This window comes from Pseudochaenichthys georgianus, chromosome 3 (genome assembly GCF_902827115.2).
Source record: "Pseudochaenichthys georgianus chromosome 3, fPseGeo1.2, whole genome shotgun sequence".
NCBI lineage: Eukaryota > Metazoa > Chordata > Actinopteri > Perciformes > Channichthyidae > Pseudochaenichthys > Pseudochaenichthys georgianus.
Window position 1 is genome coordinate 52244199 of NC_047505.1, and position 24672 is coordinate 52268870.

The 24672-nt window shown below is 44.1% G+C and overlaps 1 protein-coding gene across 1 annotated transcript in view; it reads left to right on the forward strand.

Moving 5' to 3' along the window:
- LOC117442864 (mucin-2-like) overlaps positions 1-24672 on the forward strand; it is a 41784-nt gene that overhangs the window by 11392 nt on the left and 5720 nt on the right. Inside the window, exons 13-41 of the mRNA XM_071202748.1 lie at positions 1008-1145; positions 1551-1715; positions 1798-1892; positions 1992-2118; positions 3011-3266; positions 4217-4269; positions 5128-5228; positions 5344-5495; positions 5602-5740; positions 6716-6826; positions 6913-7092; positions 7192-7431; positions 7732-7888; positions 8536-8664; positions 8885-9035; positions 9150-9193; positions 9283-9403; positions 10426-13626; positions 14005-16376; positions 16414-18032; positions 19969-20140; positions 20311-20558; positions 21094-21277; positions 21461-21644; positions 22879-23057; positions 23158-23227; positions 23318-23448; positions 24089-24123; positions 24217-24385. Of these exons, the coding sequence (XP_071058849.1) occupies positions 1008-1145; positions 1551-1715; positions 1798-1892; positions 1992-2118; positions 3011-3266; positions 4217-4269; positions 5128-5228; positions 5344-5495; positions 5602-5740; positions 6716-6826; positions 6913-7092; positions 7192-7431; positions 7732-7888; positions 8536-8664; positions 8885-9035; positions 9150-9193; positions 9283-9403; positions 10426-13626; positions 14005-16376; positions 16414-18032; positions 19969-20140; positions 20311-20558; positions 21094-21277; positions 21461-21644; positions 22879-23057; positions 23158-23227; positions 23318-23448; positions 24089-24123; positions 24217-24385 (10923 nt within the window). The remainder of the gene's footprint in view (positions 1-1007; positions 1146-1550; positions 1716-1797; positions 1893-1991; positions 2119-3010; positions 3267-4216; positions 4270-5127; positions 5229-5343; positions 5496-5601; positions 5741-6715; positions 6827-6912; positions 7093-7191; positions 7432-7731; positions 7889-8535; positions 8665-8884; positions 9036-9149; positions 9194-9282; positions 9404-10425; positions 13627-14004; positions 16377-16413; positions 18033-19968; positions 20141-20310; positions 20559-21093; positions 21278-21460; positions 21645-22878; positions 23058-23157; positions 23228-23317; positions 23449-24088; positions 24124-24216; positions 24386-24672) is intronic.

Here is a 24672-nt window from a genome sequence, read left to right on the forward strand (position 1 = left end):
GGATGCATGACATTTTAAATAAATGATAGCCTACTATTTTTTAAATCAATAAAAACATTTTCTACATCTATAAAAGCATTTAAATTAATATTGGGAGTCATATCGTCACTTTGCTGAGAATGTGCCCGTGTGATAAGCGGGATAATGTGCAGCGACTTGGTCATTGTGGGGAAAAGAACACCGTCATGCTGATCAAGAAACATAATTTTGAGTTATTTAGACACAATTAACACTTATAGTTTCATGTCTTGTTACATAAGAATAGACCATAATATTTGTTAAGTGTTATTATGTGAAAATTACTATTCTTGTGGTACTGCTGCCTTCTTAGGCCCATATTGAGCAGCGCATAGTAAGACCAAAACCCATAATAATAATAATAATAATAACTGATATTTCTATAGCGCCTTTCAAGGGACCCAAGGTCGCTTTACAGGAATAGGGCAAGCACAAACAAAATGAAACAAAGGTCAGACAGACAAAACAACAGATCGATTTAAGGGCCGAAAGCCTTGATAAACAGATGGGACTTGAGGTCCCTTTGAAGGCGTCCAGTGTGGGGATGAACAACTTCCTTACTTGCAATAAATCAGCACTAATTAGAGGGTCATTGAGGAAAAACTCTCAACTAATGGCCTATTACTTGTAGAATATCGTCATGTAGAATAAGGGATTAATAAGTGTTTCATAATGACTAATAAAGAGCCAATAAACTGCTAATATGCATGTTAATTAACAACTAGTGGATGGTTAATTTGTGTACCTTAATATAAAGTGTTACTCATTTTTTTTATAGAATTAAATTGTTTTATCTGAGTGTCTCAGGGTATTCCCTGAATACCTTGAATGCCCAGACGGTTCGCCACTGATATACAGTATACGTATAACCAAACAACATGACCGTCTGTACTGCAGATCCAGAGCCATTCCACTTGCCTCTGAGCTGGATCGGATGACAGCTTGCAGACAGTGATGACTTTTTTAACAAACTCTCGTCCCCCCTGCAGCTGGGATCTCGGCCTTCAGAGCGTCCTCCTTCTATCTGCTGGTGCAGACGTCCGTGGGGGTGCTGCTGGAGGTGCAGCTCCACCCGGTGATGCAGCTCCACCTCACAGTGACCAGCGAGTACCAGGCCAGCACCTGTGGTATGTGTCCTGAAGTCATCTGTATCATTGTTCTGCATTGTTTTGAGACAGGATGATTTTAGCAAGGGTACCCAGATGGAAGAAGGCCATCCTTGAGATGTATTTCATGTGGGCGTTAAAGAACAAATCCTGATCAAATATAATGCTGAGATTCCTTAAGGTTTTGTTGGAGGCCATCCCGAGTGAGTCCTGTCTGTCTTTAGGTCATTTGTTTTGGAGTTGTTTGGGGCTGAGTAAAATAATAACTAAAAAGGTGTTCAACCTTAAAAACGTTAGAGGTCGTCAAAGTGTGTATGTCCTTTAAGGCTAGTGTGGGACATGGCATTTGTATGTCTCACGCATCAGTCTGGAGAGACAGAGTAAAGTGCCCTGTGGGGGTCCTGATCATGATGTTCCTGCCTGCAGGTCTGTGTGGCAACTTCAACAGCAACCAGGCGGATGACTTCCTGAAGCTCAGTGGGGTTCCAGATGCCACAGCAGCTGGTTTCGTCAACAGTTGGAAGACACATGCTGGTTGCCGCGACGTTAAGAGCAGCTTTGAGAACCCTTGCAGTCTCAGTCTGGAGAATGGTTCGTCTGACTCTTTCCACTCTTTGCTGACACTGTGGGTTCTTCAGAATGTCTGATGTTGGTCCTGTTTTGTCTCCGACAGAGAGATACGCCCAGCACTGGTGCTCAATGCTGAGTGCGCCCGAGGGAGTGTTTGCCCCCTGCCACTCAGAGATCAGCCCTGACTCTTACAAAGAGGTGAGTCTCACTGTTTCCTGTGGACTGTTCCCAGACCAGTGTCCAGGCCTGTCACATGACCTCACACTGCGCTTCCTTTTCCGTTCCGTCTCCTCCCAGAACTGCATGTATGACAGCTGTAACTCGGAGAACAGTGAGGACTGCATGTGTGCTGCCGTCTCCGCCTATGTCCATGCCTGTGCAGCCGCAGGGATCCACCTCAGCGGCTGGAGGAACACCATCTGCGGTGAGCACTGAGTAACTGTGGAGTCAAACCCAACATGTTGCATCAGTATGGAAGCATTGCATCTGACGGCATGATGACAATACAAGTGATCTTACTGCTTTTCATATTGTATTGTAGAGCTCTTGTTTGATAACAGATTATTGCGAGGGATGCTTTGATCAAGAGGACATTTGCATTTATATTAATCAGCAGAAAAAAGTCTGGTCAATTTAACCTCAGCTGTGGCCAATAAAAACATTAGTTTTTCTCCATCAGAAAACAGAGTAATATTTTATATATTTGTGGAGAACAAGAAACTTGAAGGTATGGCGTTGAAAAACATAGTGCTGGACGAGAGAGAAACCAGCAGAAGAACAAGACAGGAACACAGAATGGACTCTATCAGTGTTTAAAGACTGGTCACTGGGAAATAAAATGTGAACAGTTCCCGAGAAATCTCCATAAAAACCTCTTTCAGTTCTGCCATCATGTAGGTAGCGTCGCAGTAGACGCTGTTCCAGTCATTGCTGCACAGTAGAATGGACTATGGTGTCTTACCGAAAGCAAGCCTCCTTCCAGAGGAGCACAGCGGCAGAACCGTGTACTGCTGATGGTGTGAGGACAGCTTCAGCAGAATGATAATGGGACACAGCACTTTGTTTTTGGCCATTAGTTTTTTTTTTTAAATAATACTAATAGTAATGTTAATAATCCACTAATAACCAGAACAAGGGGGTTGTAACTCTGTTGTTGCTTGGACCCTTAACCAAAAGCATTAGCAGGAAAACACATCCAACAACCGAAAGCCCTGCAGCAAATCTGCAAAGAGATCTTGCTGTGACATTGCAGCACAACGGGCTAAAGAACACTGGCCTTCATGTGGCCGGCACTGACTCTGCTGTGTCCTCCTCAGGGAAGTATGCCAGCTCGTGCCCCAGCAGCATGGTGTACTCGGACAGCATCACGACCAGCAGCCACACCTGCCGCTGCCTCGGCTCCACGGACCTCAGCTGCCACGCTTCCTTCCCCACCATTGACGGCTGTGTCTGTGCACCGGGAACCTACCTGGATGACACCGGGAAGTGTGTTCCATCTACGGCTTGTCCCTGTTATGACGAAGGCTCAGAGGTGTCTCCTGGACAGGTCGTTAACAAGCAAGGGCTCATGTGGTACGTAAAGCTTTTTTTGGATATTTTTATTCCAGGCATGTGTATGGGATTTGGTCGGATGAAATGATTCCCCATATTATCCCTTAATCATTAAGGGATAATATGGGGAATCATCAGGGGTGTCAAACTCAATTTCTTTGCGGGCCACATCAGCATTATGGTTGCACTCAAAGGGCCGGTTGTAACTTTAAGACTATATATCAAAATACATATATAAATATTTAATATATATAAAATAATGTATTATATTACATTATTGCCTCTGCATTGGACTATTATCGGATAGGGTAATAACTTCATAATTAACTACGTCTGAAAGCAGAAGTCTAGGGCAAATAATTACAAGTCTCTTCAGTGAGAATGTCACAAAATGATTTAAAAAAAAAAATCTAATTCTGAGAAAAAGACAAATTCTAAGAAAAAATTAATATTTGGAAGAAAATAAGTCAAATTCTGAGCAAAAAAACTTGTTCTGAGAAAAAAAAGTCAAATTCGGAGAAAAAAGTCAACTTTCAGATGCATTGTGGGATATGTAGTTTATAGGCAACGTGCTTCTGTAAATCGGCATGTAACCGTATAATAAACATTATATTCTTTGCAATCTCTTGAGGGGCCGCATGAAAGGAAGTCGCGGGCCGGATTTGGCCCCCGGGCCTTGAGTTTGACACCCCTGCCTTAATGCATCTGCAAACAAACTGACGTATATGTGTGGACTTAAAATAATTCTGCGGGAACAGTCATTGTATGCCTGTTGATCCTAAACATTATGGCTGTAGTTCCTTTGTGCCAGCTTTCGATCTGCCCTCCTTTCTTTCGGGCTTGAGAGGAACAACTTAATGTGTATCTCTGACATATTTGTAAAAAGTGAGAATTTCACAAATGTTTAAAGTGTGCGCTGCTGTGTTATATACCTGTATGTATATTCATGAGTTTTTATATTCCTCCTCTAGCTCCTGTAAGGACGGTAAACTGGGCTGCATTGGGGAGTTGATGGTACAGCCATGTAAGTAACACAATAGAAACACCGGAAAGGGAGTGTTGCCCTACTTCCTCATGGTAGCTTTCAAAGTGAAATGGCAGTGCAGTTGTTGTTTAGCCTCTCAGAGAGAATAGGACTTCATCCAGCTGTGACAGGTTTCAAATATCGTATATCCCTTTCAGATTTAGATCCTTGGAAAGTTGCTGTCTGCCAACATAGATCCGGTTGTAACTTTAAGACTATATAAAAATACATATATAAATATTTTATATATTTAAAATAATGTATTATAGTACTTTATTGTCTCTGCATTGGATTATTATCAGATAGGGTAAAAGCTTCATAGATAACTACGTCTGAAAGAAGAAGTCTAGGGCAAATAAGTGCAAGTCTCTTCAGTGAGAATGTCACACAATTATTTTAAAAGAAAAGCCAAATTCTGAAAAAAAGTTACAGTTAAAAAAAAAAAATCTAATGTGAGATGCATTGTGGGACATGTAGTTTATGGACATCGTGCATCTGTAAATCGGCCTGTAACCGTATAATAAACATATTACATTCTCTCAGAGCTCTTGCGGGCCACATGAAATGAAGTCGCGGGCCGGATTTGGCCCCCGGGCCTTGAGTTTGACACCCCTACCCTAAAGGGACATGCAATACTCTGGCTGTGTGTTAGAGTGATGGGGCTTGTTTACATATAACAAAAACATGTTATATTATATCAAAAATACTCCATCAGCAAGGCACCATCTTTGTTGTCAGAAAAACAAGTTTATTTTTGATGTTGCATAAAATCAGGGCAACAGTAGGAACATACAGAAAGAAACCAAGATTCATTTTAGAATGAAGTGTAGTAATTGCAGACATGTCTTTTCTTAGCAGCCTGTGCTCTTCCTATGGAGTTGTTCAACTGCTCTACCCACGGTCCAGCTGCTAAAGGAACTGAGTGTGAGAAGAGCTGCAACACGTTAGACATGGCCTGTGTGAGTCACCTTTTTCCCAACATAGAGGAACATGTATCTGCAAATACATTACTAGTTCATATGGATCAAATATTTGGATAATCAAATACAACTGTATGTTTGATAACTTCTGCAGGTGTCCACTGGGTGCGTGTCCGGGTGTATGTGTCCGTCTGGGATGGTGTCTGATGCTAAAGGAGGCTGCATCAAGCCAGACGCCTGCGCCTGTGTTCACAACGGCATCTCCTACCAGCCTGGAGAGAGCACCAAGGTGGACTGCAACACCTGGTAGGTGAATCCCAAGTGGAGGGAAAGGCCTTTACTTCAGTGTTTTGGTTACACCTCCATCTTTGAGTGACACGTACAATGAGACGTCCAATCTCTCTGTTTGCAGCACTTGTAAAGACAGGAAGTGGCAGTGCACTACAGAGGCGTGTGATGGGACCTGCTCTGTCTACGGAGCAGGACACTACATGACCTTTGATCAGAAACGCTTCACCTTTGATGGCAGCTGTGAATACATTCTCACTCAGGTATACATTCACTCACAAACAGAGAGACAGGACAGATGATTGTGGTACATATGTTATAACTAACCCTATCCCTCAAAAGGTTTTGGTAATCTGCAGAAAACCAAAGAGATATGCCTTACTATTGAATGGGCTTGCTTCATTGCACGAGACAAGACCAACAGATAAACATTCCAACATCTTACATTCACATTAAATTATTATTAGGATGGGCCAGTGATCTGAATCAGGAGTGCTTTTTGAGGAACCACCATTCTTTGAACATGTTGCTCTAGTCCAGGGGTGTCAAACTCAAGGCCCGGGGGCCAAATCCGGCCCGCGACTTCATTTCATGCGGCCCCTCAAAAGATTGCAAAGAATATTATACGGTTACATGCCGATTTACAGAAGCACGTTGCCCATAAACTACATATCCCACAATGCATCTCAAATTTGACATCAAATCACTTTTTTTCTCAGAACAAGTTTTTTTCTCAGAATTTGACTTATTTTCTTCAAAATATTAATTTTTTCTTAGAATTTGCCTTTTTCTCATAATTAGATTTTTTTAAATCATTTTGTGACATTCTCAGTGAAGAGACTTGCAATGATTTGCCCTAGACTTCTGCTTTCAGACGTAGTTAATTATGAAGTTATTACCCTATCAGATAATAATCCAATACAGAGGCAATGATGTAATATAATACATTATTTTATATATATTAAATATTTATATATATATTTTGATATATAGTCTTAAAGTTACAATCGGCCCTTTGAGTGCAACCATAATGCTGATGTGGCCCTCGAAGAAATTGAGTTTGACACCCCTGCTCTAGTCCTTTGGCTTGGAGAGTTATTTCAAACCACTGGGACCTCCCTGCTTCCTTCACTGTCCCTGTCAGTTCGTTCAAACAACATATCCCTGACAAAGCAGAGAACGGGAGTCGAGCAGGGCCACTAATATTGATGTATTTTTTCTGCGTGTGCCTTCCTCAGGACTACTGTGGCAGTGCACAGAGCAATGGAACCTTTCGAGTTATCTCTGAGAATCTTCCTTGTGGAACCACGGGAACCACCTGCTCCAAGACAATCAGGATCTTCCTGGGGGTAAACAGTCAAATGTCCATCCACCTGCGTGTCTGTCTCTCTGTAATGTATCGATATCAACAATACACATATGTCCTTTTCTATAGAATGCAGAAGTGATTCTAACAGAGGGACGCTACCAGCTGCTTTCAAGTGGAGATGAACATTCGGTTCCGTTCCGTTACAGCACTATGGGCATCTACCTGGTAGTTGAAGCCAACAATGGACTCATTCTCATGTGGGACAGAAAGACCAGCTTGTTCATCCAGCTAAGCCCAAAATATAAGGTACCGCCGGATACATTATTTTGGTTTTATTGTCACAAAAATTGATGAATTTGGACATTCAAGCCGACAGCCATGACATACGGACCTCTACCTTTTCAGGGTCGCGTGTGTGGCCTGTGTGGCAATTATGACGGCAATGCAAATAACGACTTCAAAACAAGGGGCAATGCTGTGGTGGTCAAACCACTGGTGTTTGGAAACAGCTGGAAGGATTTACCCAGTTGCCCCGACGCTCAGAGCATGAGCAGCCCCTGCACAACCAACCCATACCGACAGGCCTGGTCGCAGAAACAGTGCAGCCGTATACAGAGTGACATCTTCTCCGCCTGTCACTCCACTGTAGGTTGTTGATGAGACCATGTTCGACTATTCATGAGCTTTCTTTTTCAGCCTGCTGGCCCGAAGGTTGTCCCCGTTGGGAAGACAGCACTTAACCTACTGATTATGCTATATAAAGTGTCTTCAAACATGGACAATGACTGACTGGTGGAAGATGTATCCAGATCCTTTACTCATGTTAAAGTGCCACACTGTAGAAATCCCATTTAAAAAAAGGAGTGCAGAAATATACTTGGAAAAGAAAAGGAAAATAATAGCGTTTTTCTTCCATTATTGTGTAATAATATATATTTTTTGTAGGTGGATCCAACTCCATACTATGATGCATGTGTGTTTGACTCCTGTGCTTGTGACACGGGTGGAGACTGTGAGTGTTTTTGCACTGCTGTCGCTGCTTATGCTGAATCCTGTAATCAAGCTGGAATCTGTATACCATGGAGAACCCCAAATATCTGTCGTGAGTATCTGAGATGAACAATCATTTAAGGCAGTAGACACAATTAATCAGGGTTACATAAGGTAACAAGCAAAGTTATTTTAGATAAATACGTACCTATCAAGATCACTCAGGTAAAAAAGGATGTGCTGGATATTATAACCTTTGTCAGTGAGGGCTACATGCTTTATATCATTTGTATTGCTCCCTGGGGCAGATACAGTCACTGTGGGGTGTTGGGAGGGCAACTGCTTTAGTAGAAACAGAGAGAAAAACTTCAACTCTTGATTTAAACTGTAGTTGGTTAAGAATACAGTTGTCTAATCAACTTAATTCTAGATCCATAGTGGGATATATGGCTTCTTTCCTAATCAGACAAGGCGTTTCCTAGGTAACCAGATAATCAGCTGGATACCACATCGGCAGCCAGCATGGGACCAATGACATTAGGCTGAACTTCTGATCACTGGTTGGACTTGTCAAGGATGAGAGAAAACTTCGGAGACCAATATTATCTTTGGATATTTATACAACGACTCAGCATTAACTCAATAAGTTGGCGTATTGGTCATGCTATGTGTCTACCTATTTGTAGCCAGTATTTAAATAGTATAGCCACACTTTTAAAATCATCAGTACTTTCTCTGAGAGTATCATTTATTTTCCAGCTCTCTTCTGTGATTACTACAATGCCCCTGGAGAATGTGAATGGCACTACATGCCATGCGGATCTCCTTGTATGAAAACCTGCAGGAATCCATCAGGCAGCTGCGCTCCACAGATTCCTCCTCTTGAAGGTAAGTTAAGCTTTTTTATAACTGGAACTAACCCCAAAAACACATTGAAGATTTCTGATTGAACGCATTGTCTCTTTAAATTGGCTGGATTTAAAGTTCTTTATTTTAAAGTTGTCGTTCCACCACAATGCCAGGTTAAAGTACAACAAAAACATTTAATCTGGTTGTACCCATGAATCGGCAAATATTGCAACATGACCATTTGTTTGTTTTTAATTAGGTTGCTATCCAAAATGTCCTCCTGCTCAGCCATACTTTGATGAAGATACTATGACATGTGTTTCGAAAGAACTATGTGGCTGTCGCGATAAAGAGGGGAGATACTATAATAATACTGACAAAGTGCCAACAACCGAAAACTGTCATACATGGTACGTCTTGCATATAATACATGTCCCAGTCAAGGATGTATGGGTTCGTTGCAGGTTCAAATTAAATGAAAACAATATTATTGTCAGTAATATGTTCTGTTTTTCTTCTTGCAGTAACTGCAGTTCAACGAGCATCCAATGCTTTTATGATGCCCAAGGTATGCTAAAAGTTTGGAGAGATTAAGGGTTGTAAAAATATATACATATTTCAATTAACTATGTTAACAAACATATTATCTTTTTACAGCCTGTACTTGCACATATTTGAATACAACATATTACCCTGGCAAAACCATCTACAACACAACAGATGGGCTTGGTAACTGCTTCATAGCAGTATGTGGGACAAATGGTACCATTGCCAAGGGGTCATATGTATGCCCAGTACCAACACCATCAACACCTATGCCCACTGTAAGCATATTTACAGCAAGCCAGTCTTCAGCCACCTTTGTTTTTACAACCACACCAGGTACGCGCAACATCGTTTTTTAAAAAATTAAAGTCATATTCAGCTGTATCGTGTAAGATATACTAAATAACCAGCCCACTTTGATGTATGCCCATACAGTTCCAGTCCCATGCAATCCCTGTGAATGGTCCATATGGTATGATACTAGCTTCCCAACTCTTGGAACTCCAGGAGGAGACAGTGAAACGTATGACACGATTAGAGAGGCAGGGCACAAGATATGTGCCGAGCCAAGCGAGATCCAATGCAGAGCTGAGAAATTCCCAAATGTCTCCATTGACAGTGTTGGACAAGTGGTGCAATGTTATCTGTCTAAGGGGCTCAGATGCAGAAATGAAGATCAGTCAGGACCACTGGCTTTGTGCTTCAACTACCAAGTCAGAGTTCTGTGTTGTGACTATAGTGCATGCCCAATAAAGCCTAGTCCTTCTATGACACCTTCAATCTCAACCACAATGCCCCCAATAACACTTACAACCAAACATTTTACAGAAACACCTTGTCAGGAAACGTTATGCCAATGGTCAAAATGGATAAATGCTGACTACCCTGAATATGGCAATGGGGGTGGGGACAATGAAACCATCAAACACATCATTCAGAAAGGATTTAAAATCTGCAAGGATCCGGTGGCAGTGGAATGTCGTGCTGAGCCATATCCAAAAGTTCCCCTTAACCTATTGTGGCAACAAGTGGCATGTAATAAACAAGGACTTGTGTGTAAGAACAATTTACAGTTTCCTCCCATATGTCTCGATTATGAAATAAGAGTAGAATGTTGCAGAACAGTTCAATGCAGCACAACACCACAAACTACTATTACTTTCACAACGACATCACAGAAAACGCATACCACTCCAACAACAAAGCCTTCTACCACAACTGAAACAACAACACCCTCAACTCCCTCCACCACAGTAACAACTGCAACACCCTCAACGCCTTCCACCACAGTAACAACTGCAACACCCTCAACTACTTCCACCACAGTAACGACTGCAACACCCTCAACTCCTTCCACCACAGTAACAACTGCAACACCCTCAACTCCTTCCACCACAGTAACAACTGCAACACCCTCAACGCCTTCCACCACAGTAACAACTACAACACCCTCAACTACTTCCACCACAGTAACAACTGCAACACCCTCAACTCCTTCCACCACAGTAACGACTGCAACACCCTCAACGCCTTCCACAACAGTAACGACTGCAACACCCTCAACTCCTTCCACCACAGTAACGACTGCAACACCCTCAACGCCTTCCACAACAGTAACGACTGCAACACCCTCAACTCCTTCCACCACAGTAACGACTGCAACACCCTCAACGCCTTCCACAACAGTTACAACTGCAACACCCTCAACTCCTTCCACCACAGTAACGACTGCAACACCCTCAACGCCTTCCACAACAGTTACAACTGCAACACCCTCAACTCCTTCCACCACAGTAACAACTGCAACACCCTCAACGCCTTCCACCACAGTACCGACTGCAACACCCTCAACTCCTTCCACCACAGTAACGACTGCAACACCCTCAACGCCTTCCACCACAGTAACGACTACAACACCCTCAACGCCTTCCACCACAGTAACAACTGCAACACCCTCAACGCCTTCCACCACAGTACCAACTACAACACCCTCAACTACTTCCACCACAGTAACATCTGCAACACCCTCAACGCCTTCCACCACAGTAACAACTACAACACCCTCAACTACTTCCACCACAGTAACATCTGCAACACCCTCAACTCCTTCCACCACAGTAACAACTGCAACACCCTCAACTCCTTCCACCACAGTAACGACTACAACACCCTCAACGCCTTCCACCACAGTAACAACTGCAACACCCTCAACGCCTTCCACCACAGTACCAACTACAACACCCTCAACTACTTCCACCACAGTAACATCTGCAACACCCTCAACGCCTTCCACCACAGTTACAACTGCAACACCCTCAACTCCTTCCACCACAGTAACAACTGCAACACCCTCAACTACTTCCACCACAGTAACATCTGCAACACCCTCAACGCCTTCCACCACAGTTACAACTGCAACACCCTCAACTCCTTCCACCACAGTAACAACTGCAACACCCTCAACGCCTTCCACCACAGTAACAACTGCAACACCCTCAACTACTTCCACCACAGTTACAACTGCAACACCCTCAACGCCTTCCACCACAGTACCAACTACAACACCCTCAACTACTTCCACCACAGTTACAACTGCAACACCCTCAACGCCTTCCACCACAGTACCAACTACAACACCCTCAACTACTTCCACCACAGTAACATCTGCAACACCCTCAACGCCTTCCACCACAGTTACAACTGCAACACCCTCAACTCCTTCCACCACAGTAACAACTGCAACACCCTCAACTCCTTCCACCACAGTAACGACTACAACACCCTCAACGCCTTCCACCACAGTAACAACTGCAACACCCTCAACGCCTTCCACCACAGTAACAACTGCAACACCCTCAACGCCTTCCACCACAGTACCAACTACAACACCCTCAACTACTTCCACCACAGTAACATCTGCAACACCCTCAACGCCTTCCACCACAGTACCAACTACAACACCCTCAACTACTTCCACCACAGTAACATCTGCAACACCCTCAACGCCTTCCACCACAGTACCAACTACAACACCCTCAACTCCTTCCACCACAGTAACGACTACAACACCCTCAACGCCTTCCACCACAGTAACAACTGCAACACCCTCAACTACTTCCACCACAGTTACAACTGCAACACCCTCAACGCCTTCCACCACAGTTACAACTACAACACCCTCAACTACTTCCACCACAGTTACAACTGCAACACCCTCAACTACTTCCACCACAGTTACAACTGCAACACCCTCAACGCCTTCCACCACAGTACCAACTACAACACTCACAACTACTTCCACCACAGTAACATCTGCAACACCCTCAACGCCTTCCACCACAGTTACAACTGCAACACCCTCAACTCCTTCCACCACAGTAACAACTGCAACACCCTCAACTCCTTCCACCACAGTAACGACTACAACACCCTCAACGCCTTCCACCACAGTAACAACTGCAACACCCTCAACGCCTTCCACCACAGTAACAACTGCAACACCCTCAACGCCTTCCACCACAGTACCAACTACAACACCCTCAACTACTTCCACCACAGTAACAACTGCAACACCCTCAACGCCTTCCACCACAGTAACAACTGCAACACCCTCAACGCCTTCCACCACAGTACCAACTACAACACCCTCAACGCCTTCCACCACAGTTACAACTGCAACACCCTCAACTACTTCCACCACAGTAACAACTGCAACACCCTCAACTCCTTCCACCACAGTAACGACTACAACACCCTCAACGCCTTCCACCACAGTAACGACTACAACACCCTCAACGCCTTCCACCACAGTACCAACTGCAACACCCTCAACGCCTTCCACCACAGTACCAACTGCAACACCCTCAACTCCTTCCACCACAGTAACAACTACAACACCCTCAACGCCTTCCACCACAGTACCAACTACAACACCCTCAACGCCTTCCACCACAGTACCAACTGCAACACCCTCAACTCCTTCCACCACAGTAACAACTACAACACCCTCAACGCCTTCCACCACAGTACCAACTGCAACACCCTCAACGCCTTCCACCACAGTAACGACTACAACACCCTCAACGCCTTCCACCACAGTAACAACTACAACACCCTCAACTCCTTCCACCACAGTACCAACTACAACACCCTCAACGCCTTCCACCACAGTAACAACTGCAACACCCTCAACTCCTTCCACCACAGTAACAACTACAACACCCTCAACGCCTTCCACCACAGTAACGACTACAACACCCTCAACGCCTTCCACCACAGTACCAACTACAACACCCTCAACGCCTTCCACCACAGTAACAACTACAACACCCTCAACGCCTTCCACCACAGTACCAACTACAACACCCTCAACTCCTTCCACCACAGTAACATCTGCAACACCGTTAACTCCATCAACAACAGTTACAGCCTTAACACCTTTGAGTACAACAACTAGTACACCTTCTACCACAACCGAAACAACAACACCTCAGACAATGACAACTGCACTTTGTCCTGGTGGACATGATATGACATGTGGCTGGTCAGAATGGATCAACCTTGGCAAACCCACATCAGGCCCCAATGGTGGAGATGATGAATCAATCCATAATATAATCTCTGCTGGTTATCATATATGCTTAGCTCCTGAAGAAGTCCAGTGTAGATCCGTTCTTCACCCTGGTCATCCCCTGTCAGAGATAGGACAAACTGTGACTTGCAACAAAGATGTTGGTTTCATCTGCAACAACACACAACAAGGGCTTATGCACCATTGTTTTGATTATGAGATTAGATTGAAATGCTGTGACTGTCAAACACCTTCCACTACAGTACCAATTACACCGTCAACGCCTTCCACCACAGTAACATCTGCAACACCCTCAACTCCTTCCACCACAGTTACAACTACAACACCCTCAACTCCTTCCACCACAGTAACAACTGCAACACCCTCAACTCCTTCTACCACAGTAACAACTGCAACACCCTCAACTCCTTCCACCACAGTAACAACTGCAACACCCTCAACGCCTTCCACCACAGTAACAACTACAACACCCTCAACGCCTTCCACCACAGTAACAACTACAACACCCTCAACGCCTTCCACCACAGTAACAACTACAACACCCTCAACGCCTTCCACCACAGTAACAACTGCAACACCCTCAACGCCTTCCACCACAGTAACAACTACAACACCCTCAACGCCTTCCACCACAGTACCAACTGCAACACCCTCAACGCCTTCCACCACAGTAACATCTGCAACACCCTCAACGCCTTCCACCACAGTAACAACTACAACACCCTCAACTCCTTCCACCACAGTACCAACTACAACACCCTCAACGCCTTCCACCACAGTAACAACTGCAACACCCTCAACTACTTCCACCACAGTTACAACTGCAACACCCACAACGCCTTCCACCACAGTAACGACTACAACACCCTCAACGCCTTCCACCACAGTAACGACTACAACACCCTCAACGCCTTCCACCACAGTACCAACTACAACACCCTCAACTCCTTCCACCACAGTACCAACTGCAACACCCTCAACGCCTTCCACCACAGTAACAACTACAACACCCTCAACGCCTTCCACCACAGTAACAACTACAACACCCTCAACGCCTTCCACCACAGTACCAACTGCAACACCCTCAACGCCTTCCACCACAGTAACATCTGCAACACCCTCAACTCCTTCCACCACAGTAACATCTGCAACACCGTTAACGCCTTCCACCACAGTAACAACTACAACACCCTCAACGCCTTCCACCACAGTACCAACTGCAACACCCTCAACGCCTTCCACCACAGTAACATCTGCAACACCCTCAACTCCTTCCACCACAGTAACATCTGCAACACCGTTAACGCCTTCCACCACAGTAACAACTACAACACCCTCAACGCCTTCCACCACAGTACCAACTGCAACACCCTCAACGCCTTCCACCACAGTAACAACTACAACACCCTCAACTCCTTCCACCACAGTACCAACTGCAACACCCTCAACGCCTTCCACCACAGTAACATCTGCAACACCCTCAACGCCTTCCACCACAGTACCAACTGCAACACCCTCAACGCCTTCCACCACAGTAACAACTACAACACCCTCAACGCCTTCCACCACAGTAACAACTACAACACCCTCAACGCCTTCCACCACAGTAACAACTACAACACCCTCAACGCCTTCCACCACAGTAACAACTGCAACACCCTCAACTCCTTCCACCACAGTACCAACTGCAACACCCTCAACGCCTTCCACCACAGTAACATCTGCAACACCCTCAACGCCTTCCATCACAGTACCAACTGCAACACCCTCAACGCCTTCCACCACAGTAACAACTACAACACCCTCAACGCCTTCCACCACAGTAACAACTACAACACCCTCAACGCCTTCCACCACAGTAACAACTACAACACCCTCAACGCCTTCCACCACAGTACCAACTGCAACACCCTCAACGCCTTCCACCACAGTAACAACTACAACACCCTCAACGCCTTCCACCACAGTAACAACTACAACACCCTCAACGCCTTCCACCACAGTAACAACTACAACACCCTCAACGCCTTCCACCACAGTACCAACTGCAACACCCTCAACGCCTTCCACCACAGTAACATCTGCAACACCCTCAACGCCTTCCACCACAGTAACAACTACAACACCCTCAACTCCTTCCACCACAGTACCAACTACAACACCCTCAACGCCTTCCACCACAGTAACAACTGCAACACCCTCAACTACTTCCACCACAGTTACAACTGCAACACCCTCAACGCCTTCCACCACAGTAACGACTACAACACCCTCAACGCCTTCCACCACAGTAACGACTACAACACCCTCAACGCCTTCCACCACAGTACCAACTACAACACCCTCAATTCCTTCCACCACAGTACCAACTGCAACACCCTCAACGCCTTCCACCACAGTAACAACTACAACACCCTCAACGCCTTCCACCACAGTAACAACTACAACACCCTCAACGCCTTCCACCACAGTACCAACTGCAACACCCTCAACGCCTTCCACCACAGTAACATCTGCAACACCCTCAACTCCTTCCACCACAGTACCAACTGCAACACCCTCAACGCCTTCCACCACAGTAACATCTGCAACACCCTCAACGCCTTCCACCACAGTACCAACTGCAACACCCTCAACGCCTTCCACCACAGTAACAACTACAACACCCTCAACGCCTTCCACCACAGTAACAACTACAACACCCTCAACGCCTTCCACCACAGTAACAACTACAACACCCTCAACGCCTTCCACCACAGTAACAACTGCAACACCCTCAACTCCTTCCACCACAGTACCAACTGCAACACCCTCAACGCCTTCCACCACAGTAACATCTGCAACACCCTCAACGCCTTCCACCACAGTACCAACTGCAACACCCTCAACGCCTTCCACCACAGTAACAACTACAACACCCTCAACGCCTTCCACCACAGTAACAACTACAACACCCTCAACGCCTTCCACCACAGTAACAACTACAACACCCTCAACGCCTTCCACCACAGTACCAACTGCAACACCCTCAACGCCTTCCACCACAGTAACAACTACAACACCCTCAACGCCTTCCACCACAGTAACAACTACAACACCCTCAACGCCTTCCACCACAGTAACAACTACAACACCCTCAACGCCTTCCACCACAGTACCAACTGCAACACCCTCAACGCCTTCCACCACAGTAACATCTGCAACACCCTCAACGCCTTCCACCACAGTAACAACTACAACACCCTCAACTCCTTCCACCACAGTACCAACTACAACACCCTCAACGCCTTCCACCACAGTAACAACTGCAACACCCTCAACTACTTCCACCACAGTTACAACTGCAACACCCTCAACGCCTTCCACCACAGTAACGACTACAACACCCTCAACGCCTTCCACCACAGTAACGACTACAACACCCTCAACGCCTTCCACCACAGTACCAACTACAACACCCTCAACTCCTTCCACCACAGTACCAACTGCAACACCCTCAACGCCTTCCACCACAGTAACAACTACAACACCCTCAACGCCTTCCACCACAGTAACAACTACAACACCCTCAACGCCTTCCACCACAGTACCAACTGCAACACCCTCAACGCCTTCCACCACAGTAACATCTGCAACACCCTCAACTCCTTCCACCACAGTAACATCTGCAACACCGTTAACGCCTTCCACCACAGTAACGACTACAACACCCTCAACGCCTTCCACCACAGTAACAACTGCAACACCCTCAACGCCTTCCACCACAGTAACGACTACAACACCCTCAACGCCTTCCACCACAGTAACAACTACAACACCCTCAACGCCTTCCACAACAGTAATAACTACAACACCCTCAACGCCTTCCACCACAGTAACAACTGCAACACCCTCAACGCCTTCCACCACAGTAACAACTACAACACCCTCAATGCCTTCCACCACAGTAACAACTGCAAAACCCTCAACGCCTTCCACCACAGTAACGACTACAACACCCTCAACGCCTTCCACCACAGTAACAACTACAACACCCTCAATGCCTTCCACCACAGTAACAACTGCAAAACCCTCAACGCCTTCCACCACAGTAACAACTACAACACCCTCAACGCCTTCCACCACAGTACCAACTGCAACACCCTCAACTCCTTCCACCACAGTAACAACTGCAAAACCCTCAACGCCTTCCACCACAGTAACAACTACAACACCCTCAACGCCTTCCACCACAGTACCAACTACAACACCCTCAACGCCTTCCACCACTGTAACAACTGCAACACCCTCAACTACTTCCACCACTGTAACGACTACAACACCCTCAACTCCTTCCACCACAGTACCAACTACAACGCCATCAACTCCTTCCACTACGATAATTGTACATACACAAGGAACCAATCAACCAATTACTCCGTTACCACAGTGCCAATGTTTTCATAATGGTACAAAGTTTCCTGCTGGTAAGTACTGTTCATAATAACGGATTTATCTTGAAAACGGGTCATATCAATAGAAGACACCAGTGTGATATCACAAAAAAACACAAATATAAAATAAAGGCCTATACTACATATGATATTTGTTCGAAACCCATTTCTCCACTTAAATGGTACACTTAGCATGTACCAAACAATCCTATACTACATTTGTATAGAACAATAAACCAAACATGCAGGTTCATTGTTGTTGCTCAAACAAACTCCAGTGACATTGGTACAACAAAATTAGGGAAAACAGAACGTCTTAAAAACGATAATAAATATGGATCATATGTATGTTAGCATGCTAGCTAGTTGTGCGTCCGCTCAAAGGCACAGTTGCATTTTGATAAATGTTGTCAGAGCTGGGCATTTACAATCCTATTTTCCAAATGTCTTAGACAGACTGTATAGCAGTTTGTTTATTACATGAAAGACTTGAATAGAGGATAAAAAAAAGTAACTGTATTCAATTATATTTACATAAAAATAATGGAGATTACTAGCAGGATTGCAATGTAACAATACATTTGAAAATAAGATAATTAGATCATAGGAAGACTGAATCTTATTTTATCTTTTCATTTAGTCTCTCTTTTCGAAATCTCTTTTTATTCTTTTTTAAATGCGGTGGGTTGAAATCTGATTTATTAAACAACAATACCGTGTTTGATTTGAATTAAACTATAGTATTCTGTAGGATCTGTAGTATATTTTATATACGGAATCATTTGGTTTCTTCTTTTCTAAGTTGATATTGTTTTGTTTGTCTACATAATACGCTAAAGTAAAAGCCATCTTAGTGTTTCCATGGTGATGGCATTGCATTTCATATTGAGGTAATCCAAAAGTAACTGAAAGTAATCAGGTACATCACTTTTATATTGTGATACTTAAATAAGTGTATTAATTAAACTTGTTTAACATTTAACTAATCATTTTAAGAGAATATAGATTGAGGGTAACCCTCTGAACTCTGGATATAACATTATGTGATACGTGATAGACGCCTTTTCACAAACCTGCTGTGTCTCATTTTCAGGCTCCATAGTATACAATGAGACAGACAATGATGGCTACTGCTACACAGGGTACTGCGATAAGAGCTGTCATGTAGCAACCACAGGACAGCCATGTCATATACATCCTCCACCTCCACATCCTGTGGTTTGTTTAACAGTAGACGGTCCAAAACAGGTAATTCTTGATTTATATTCCATACAAATGTTTTTTTCTGTATACGCAATTGTTCAACCCACAAACTGTTGTCAGATAATGAAATGTGCATTATTAATTGTTATACCTACTTTACTGACACATTATTTAGGTTTAGTCAGCACAACTACTTGGTTAAGTTTAGGAAGAAAATGTGATTTTAGTTTAAATAACAAAGTCAACATCCTTTGTGTTGTGTCCCATCCCTCCCGTATGGAGTTTTCTAGCTGATATACTATGCAACTGACTGTAGCCTCTGCTCCTGGCATAACTGCTACTGTTGCTATACGTGTTATTTTATTCAATCCTTTGGTGAAAACACGTGCTGAAACATGACCTTCTAGTTGGTTTAGCAGGCCCCTTCTGACCTGCGTTTATAAAGCTGAAGACCACTGATGGCAGTCATTTAATCGGCTGAGGAATGGAACCAGGTGTTAAATCCTTTGATTGTTATGAATGCATTAAAACCACTCATCTCTATTTTTCAATCTTTAATTATCCTCACAGAATGGTGAAAGTTGGTTCGTGAGTAACTGTACTCAGAAAACGTGTCTAAATGGCAACGTTTCCCTGGACCACAGGCCGTGCCCTGCTCAAAAGCCTGTCGTCTGTGCAAATAACTTTGCTGCAATTAAAGTGCTGGATGATGATGGATGCTGCTCCCACTATGAATGTCAATGTAAGTCTGACCTGCTAAAATGTTGCTTGTTGAAAAATCCTAAGGTTGAACATGTAAAAGCATTTTACCTAAAACAATCTTTTATCTTCTTTTCTTTCTCTATATTCTATTGTTTCAACAGTTGCGTGAAATGTCATAAAAAAACTGAAATATATATTTTGTGTGTGAAGGTATCTGCTACGGGTGGGGAGATCCCCACTATGTCACGTTCGATGGCACCTACTATGGTTTGCAAGGCAACTGTTCCTACTGGCTGGTGAAAGAGATCTCACCCACGTATAACTTCAGTGTTATGATTGACGACGACTTCTGTGGAGCAGCTGACAGCTTGTCCTGTCCTCAGTCCATCACAGTCTTCTACCAAAGCTACAAGATCTTTATAACACAAAAGGAAATAAATAGCACATTTAAAAATCAGGTAATTCAAAGCAACTATTAAAGGTGGGGTATGTCATTTATTTTATATTTGATGGAATGCTCTTAACATCCCGATAGCAATGGATATATTAAATGCTTTGACAAAAAATACATGACATAATTTCATCTGTGGAAAAAGCCCGACCAATCATCCGGCCCGGCTAAAATGACTGGATGGCCTACCTGCCTGTCAGCCTTCCATCTGTGCACAAACTTATCTCGTGCCCTCATTGGTCATGTGAGCCGGAGGGGAGGGGCTCTGTGAGGAAGTCTGAAGGAAGAGGCAGATTTTTTCCGGTTGTGTACTTTCAAATTATAGCGCACTCGAGCTGGTTTCTCCAAAATTACATTCCCCACCTTTAACTTTCTTCATTTAAATGTAAACTAGTGATTATCTTAGCTTCAACCCTTTTGTGTTCCCTTTATCGCAACTGCAACCCACTGTGTGAACCTTACAGAACTGATTTGATCCTTATTTGTATAATTATCAAAATGCATTGACCCTTACAAATTGTAATTTCTGCTTTTTGTTTTAGATTTCCGTCAACGACTGGCATGTAAGTCCTGCGTACCAGAACGGGGACTTCCGTATAACCACCACTGGTATTGATACAGTGCTTGTAATCCCTAAAATCAGTGCCAAGATCACCTTCTCAGGGCTCATATTCAGCATCACCCTGCCCTATAGTAAATTTGGCAACAACACCTGGGGGCAGTGTGGTAAGTCCTGCAGTTTAACTAAAACGCATCTCAATGTATGTAGACTTTGGAAAGCAGTCGATGATGCTTCATATCTACAGAGGTTGAATATTTTGTGAAGTTAATACTTACAATCTACATCTATCGTACCTATTCGACACATTCTGCCATCAGTGTGATTGCTAATGATGAGGGTTTCTCCAGGCACATGTGACAACAACCGGACAGATGACTGCATGTTGCCCAGTGGCAAAATAGATGCTTCATGTCCTAATATGGCACACGAGTGGCATACTGACAGCAGCTGTAAACAACCTCCTCCCACACCAACCACGACTCCTACGCCCGATACCTGCAACACAAGCATCTGTGAGATCATCGAGAGCAGGTAGGCGGAACATAGGAAAACATGTCATCTATAACTCCAATCGACAGTAACATCAGGTTTAACAATGCTTAGTTTTAATAATACATTTCAGCTGATGATTTTGAGAATTTACAAATTCTTTCACTTATTGTAGGTAATTATAATCTTTATATATATTTTACACAGGGATTTTAGCCTTTGCAGACCACAAGCACTAAAACCTATAGCACACACTACCGGAAAGGGAGCACTGAAAGAACACTGATATAACTGACAGAGATGGGGTCGTTACTAAAAAAAAGTAATATATTACATATTACTTTAAAAAAAGTAATATATTACACTACTTCGTTACTCTCTACATAAAGTAATTCGTTACTTTACTCGTTACTTTAGTCGCAGGGCCGGCCCGCCCCTCCCTGCAGGCAGATCACGCAGACTGCTAAAGTTTCAAATGTTCTCTTTAGTTCAGTTTCCATTGAAGACTGATCCAGATCCTGAATGTTTTCCTATCTGACCGTGGCTGTCCTCTGTCTCCTGCTATCTGACCGTGGCTGTCCTCTGTCTCCTGCTATCTGACCGTGGCTGTCCTCTGTCTCCTGCTATCTGTATATTTTGCGCAGTCTATCTCTGCTCACGCTGTTGCGTCAGCGTGTTCTCCTGCGTGTTGGCCATGTGTTGCACTGGAGCCAGACTGGAGCACACCGCAAAGACTTCAGCCGAGCACGTACGAACTGTGCATGCGTTAGTGGCAATAACTCTCCTTACCAGCAGGCGGCGGTAGTGTGTATTCGTCATTCAAAACAGGCAACAACCGGAAAACAGAGAAGAAGAACTACGTGTGTGTGTGTGTGTGTGTGTGTGTGATATAAATAAACAACAGCTATGTGCGTTAGCTTCACCTTAGCATGTGTTCTTTGCAGGTGTTTGTTGAGGTTTGATTATGACTGATTTTAGAAAGTAACGAAGTAACGCGTGTCGGGGCGATGTTAGTAACTGAAGTGTGATTACTGAATTATAAAAGTAGCGTGTTACACTACTCCGTTACCGACAAAGTAATATTATTACAGTAACGCGTTACTCTGATAACGGACTCTTCTGTCTTAATGACAAAAAGCCAGCAATAGTTCATGTGTCCTCTCTTTAAAAGCTCTTATGAGACAACACACATACTGGTTTATTGATTTGCATGTCTTGATGTGTAACGATGTATTCAGCTTGTGTCCATTCTGACAATACATCTCATACTCCCCAGTGTATTTGAAGCTTGCCACAAGGTCGTTGACTACCGTCCTTTTGTTGCGGCCTGTGAGTTTGACGTGTGTCACATCCACATTAATCACGTGGGCTGCATCAGCTTAAAAGCCTACGCTGAAGTCTGTGCTTTCGCTGGAGTATGCATCGACTGGAGGAATTCCACCGAAGGACTCTGTGGTATGCAACCAGATGATGTTACACAGGCACTATAACAATATCACAGCAATGACCTCAACTTACAAAAGCATGATGTTTATTCTGTCTTTGTCTCTTATAGTATATACATGTCCACGTCCCAAAACGTATCAGCCCTGTGGCCCTCCGGTGGAGTCTACCTGTGATTCCTGGTACACCAACTCTCATAGTCAATCCATCAACATTCATTTATGCTTTGACTCACATACTGGCTCTCACACAATATGTTGTTGTTTCTGTAGGTACAACCAGAAGTTCATCAGTACTGTCAATGAGTTCAGGGCGATGGATAATGTTGAGATGGAGGGTTGCTTCTGCCCCAGTGGCACCATCCTCCTCTCCTCCGCCTCTGATGAATGTGTTCCTACCTGTGGTAAGATGGCACTTCTCCATGGCAACAGCAGTAAAGGCAATCTCGCATTCATTAATGGACTGTTTTTGTAACAGTTTGTGTGCTGTAGAACAATTAGGATGTAAGGGAACTTTAAGGCCCTTCTGCCAGGTTTGTTCCTGATCTGACACCACCTGAATGTATTATCCTTATCTTTCACCTTAAAGTATTTTACCATTACTTTGCCGTACGGTCGCTGACATTCTAAAGGTATTCTGAAATGTATTAAAAATGTCTTTCATTCTCCACTGTATCACAGAACTGCCAACTTTTCCCTATAATTAATAACCTGCACACATATACAGGTTTTTGCTTAACCGCTTTTGGTTTATGCAAACCACCATATTCGACTTAAAGTGAAGGTAGACGAGCAGTAAAGCTGTGATATTAGATCTTAGCCAATTTAAATACGGAGCATGCCAACTGAAAGCAACCTGCGTAGGCAAAGGGTTACGTTTGAATGGTTAATCATCATTTGGAATATGAAGTTTGAACATAAGGTTCGGAAATATAGGAGGATTTTTAACACACTCAGTTTTTACTATCCTTATCTCCTGAGGCTGCCTGGCCAAACCACACATTATTGTAAATGACTTTATTCATTCTACTTCCCTCCTAACAGAAAAATGCCGACTGGCAAATGGAAAATGGAAAGAGGTAAATGTGTTTTCAACAATGCCAGACCCTTTATCTTAACCCTTTGATACTACTATGCCTCCTGCCACACTTACCTTAACATTGTGTCCTCAGGCCAATTCCACGTGGACAGAAGGCTGTAAGGCGTGTATCTGTGAAGAGGACACACTGCAGGTCACGTGCCGTAACGTGTCCTGTCCAGCACCGCCACCCGTCAGCTGCGAGGAGCCGGGTCAGGTTAAAGTCACTAATACTGTTGGCTGCTGTCGAGAGGATAAGTGTGGTACGTGAGCAGCAAGACGTTTATTCACGTTGTGTGTGTCCCTTTTGAGTTGAACCCAAGGATGGCCTATCAGGTGAGTGAGGGAGGCAGCCAGGGCTCTGTGCAGGAACCACGTCAGACAGATCCAACATATGGTGGTTGTAAGAAGTCATTGGTGAATAAAACAAAACATCTGATGCTTCCAGAATGTATGCAGTGGTTGTTCCAAAGGAGCTGGAGTCAGGATGAACTAAGGTTTCACGAGATCATGTATGTTTGCAGGAAGCCATGTTCAAAGTGAGATAACA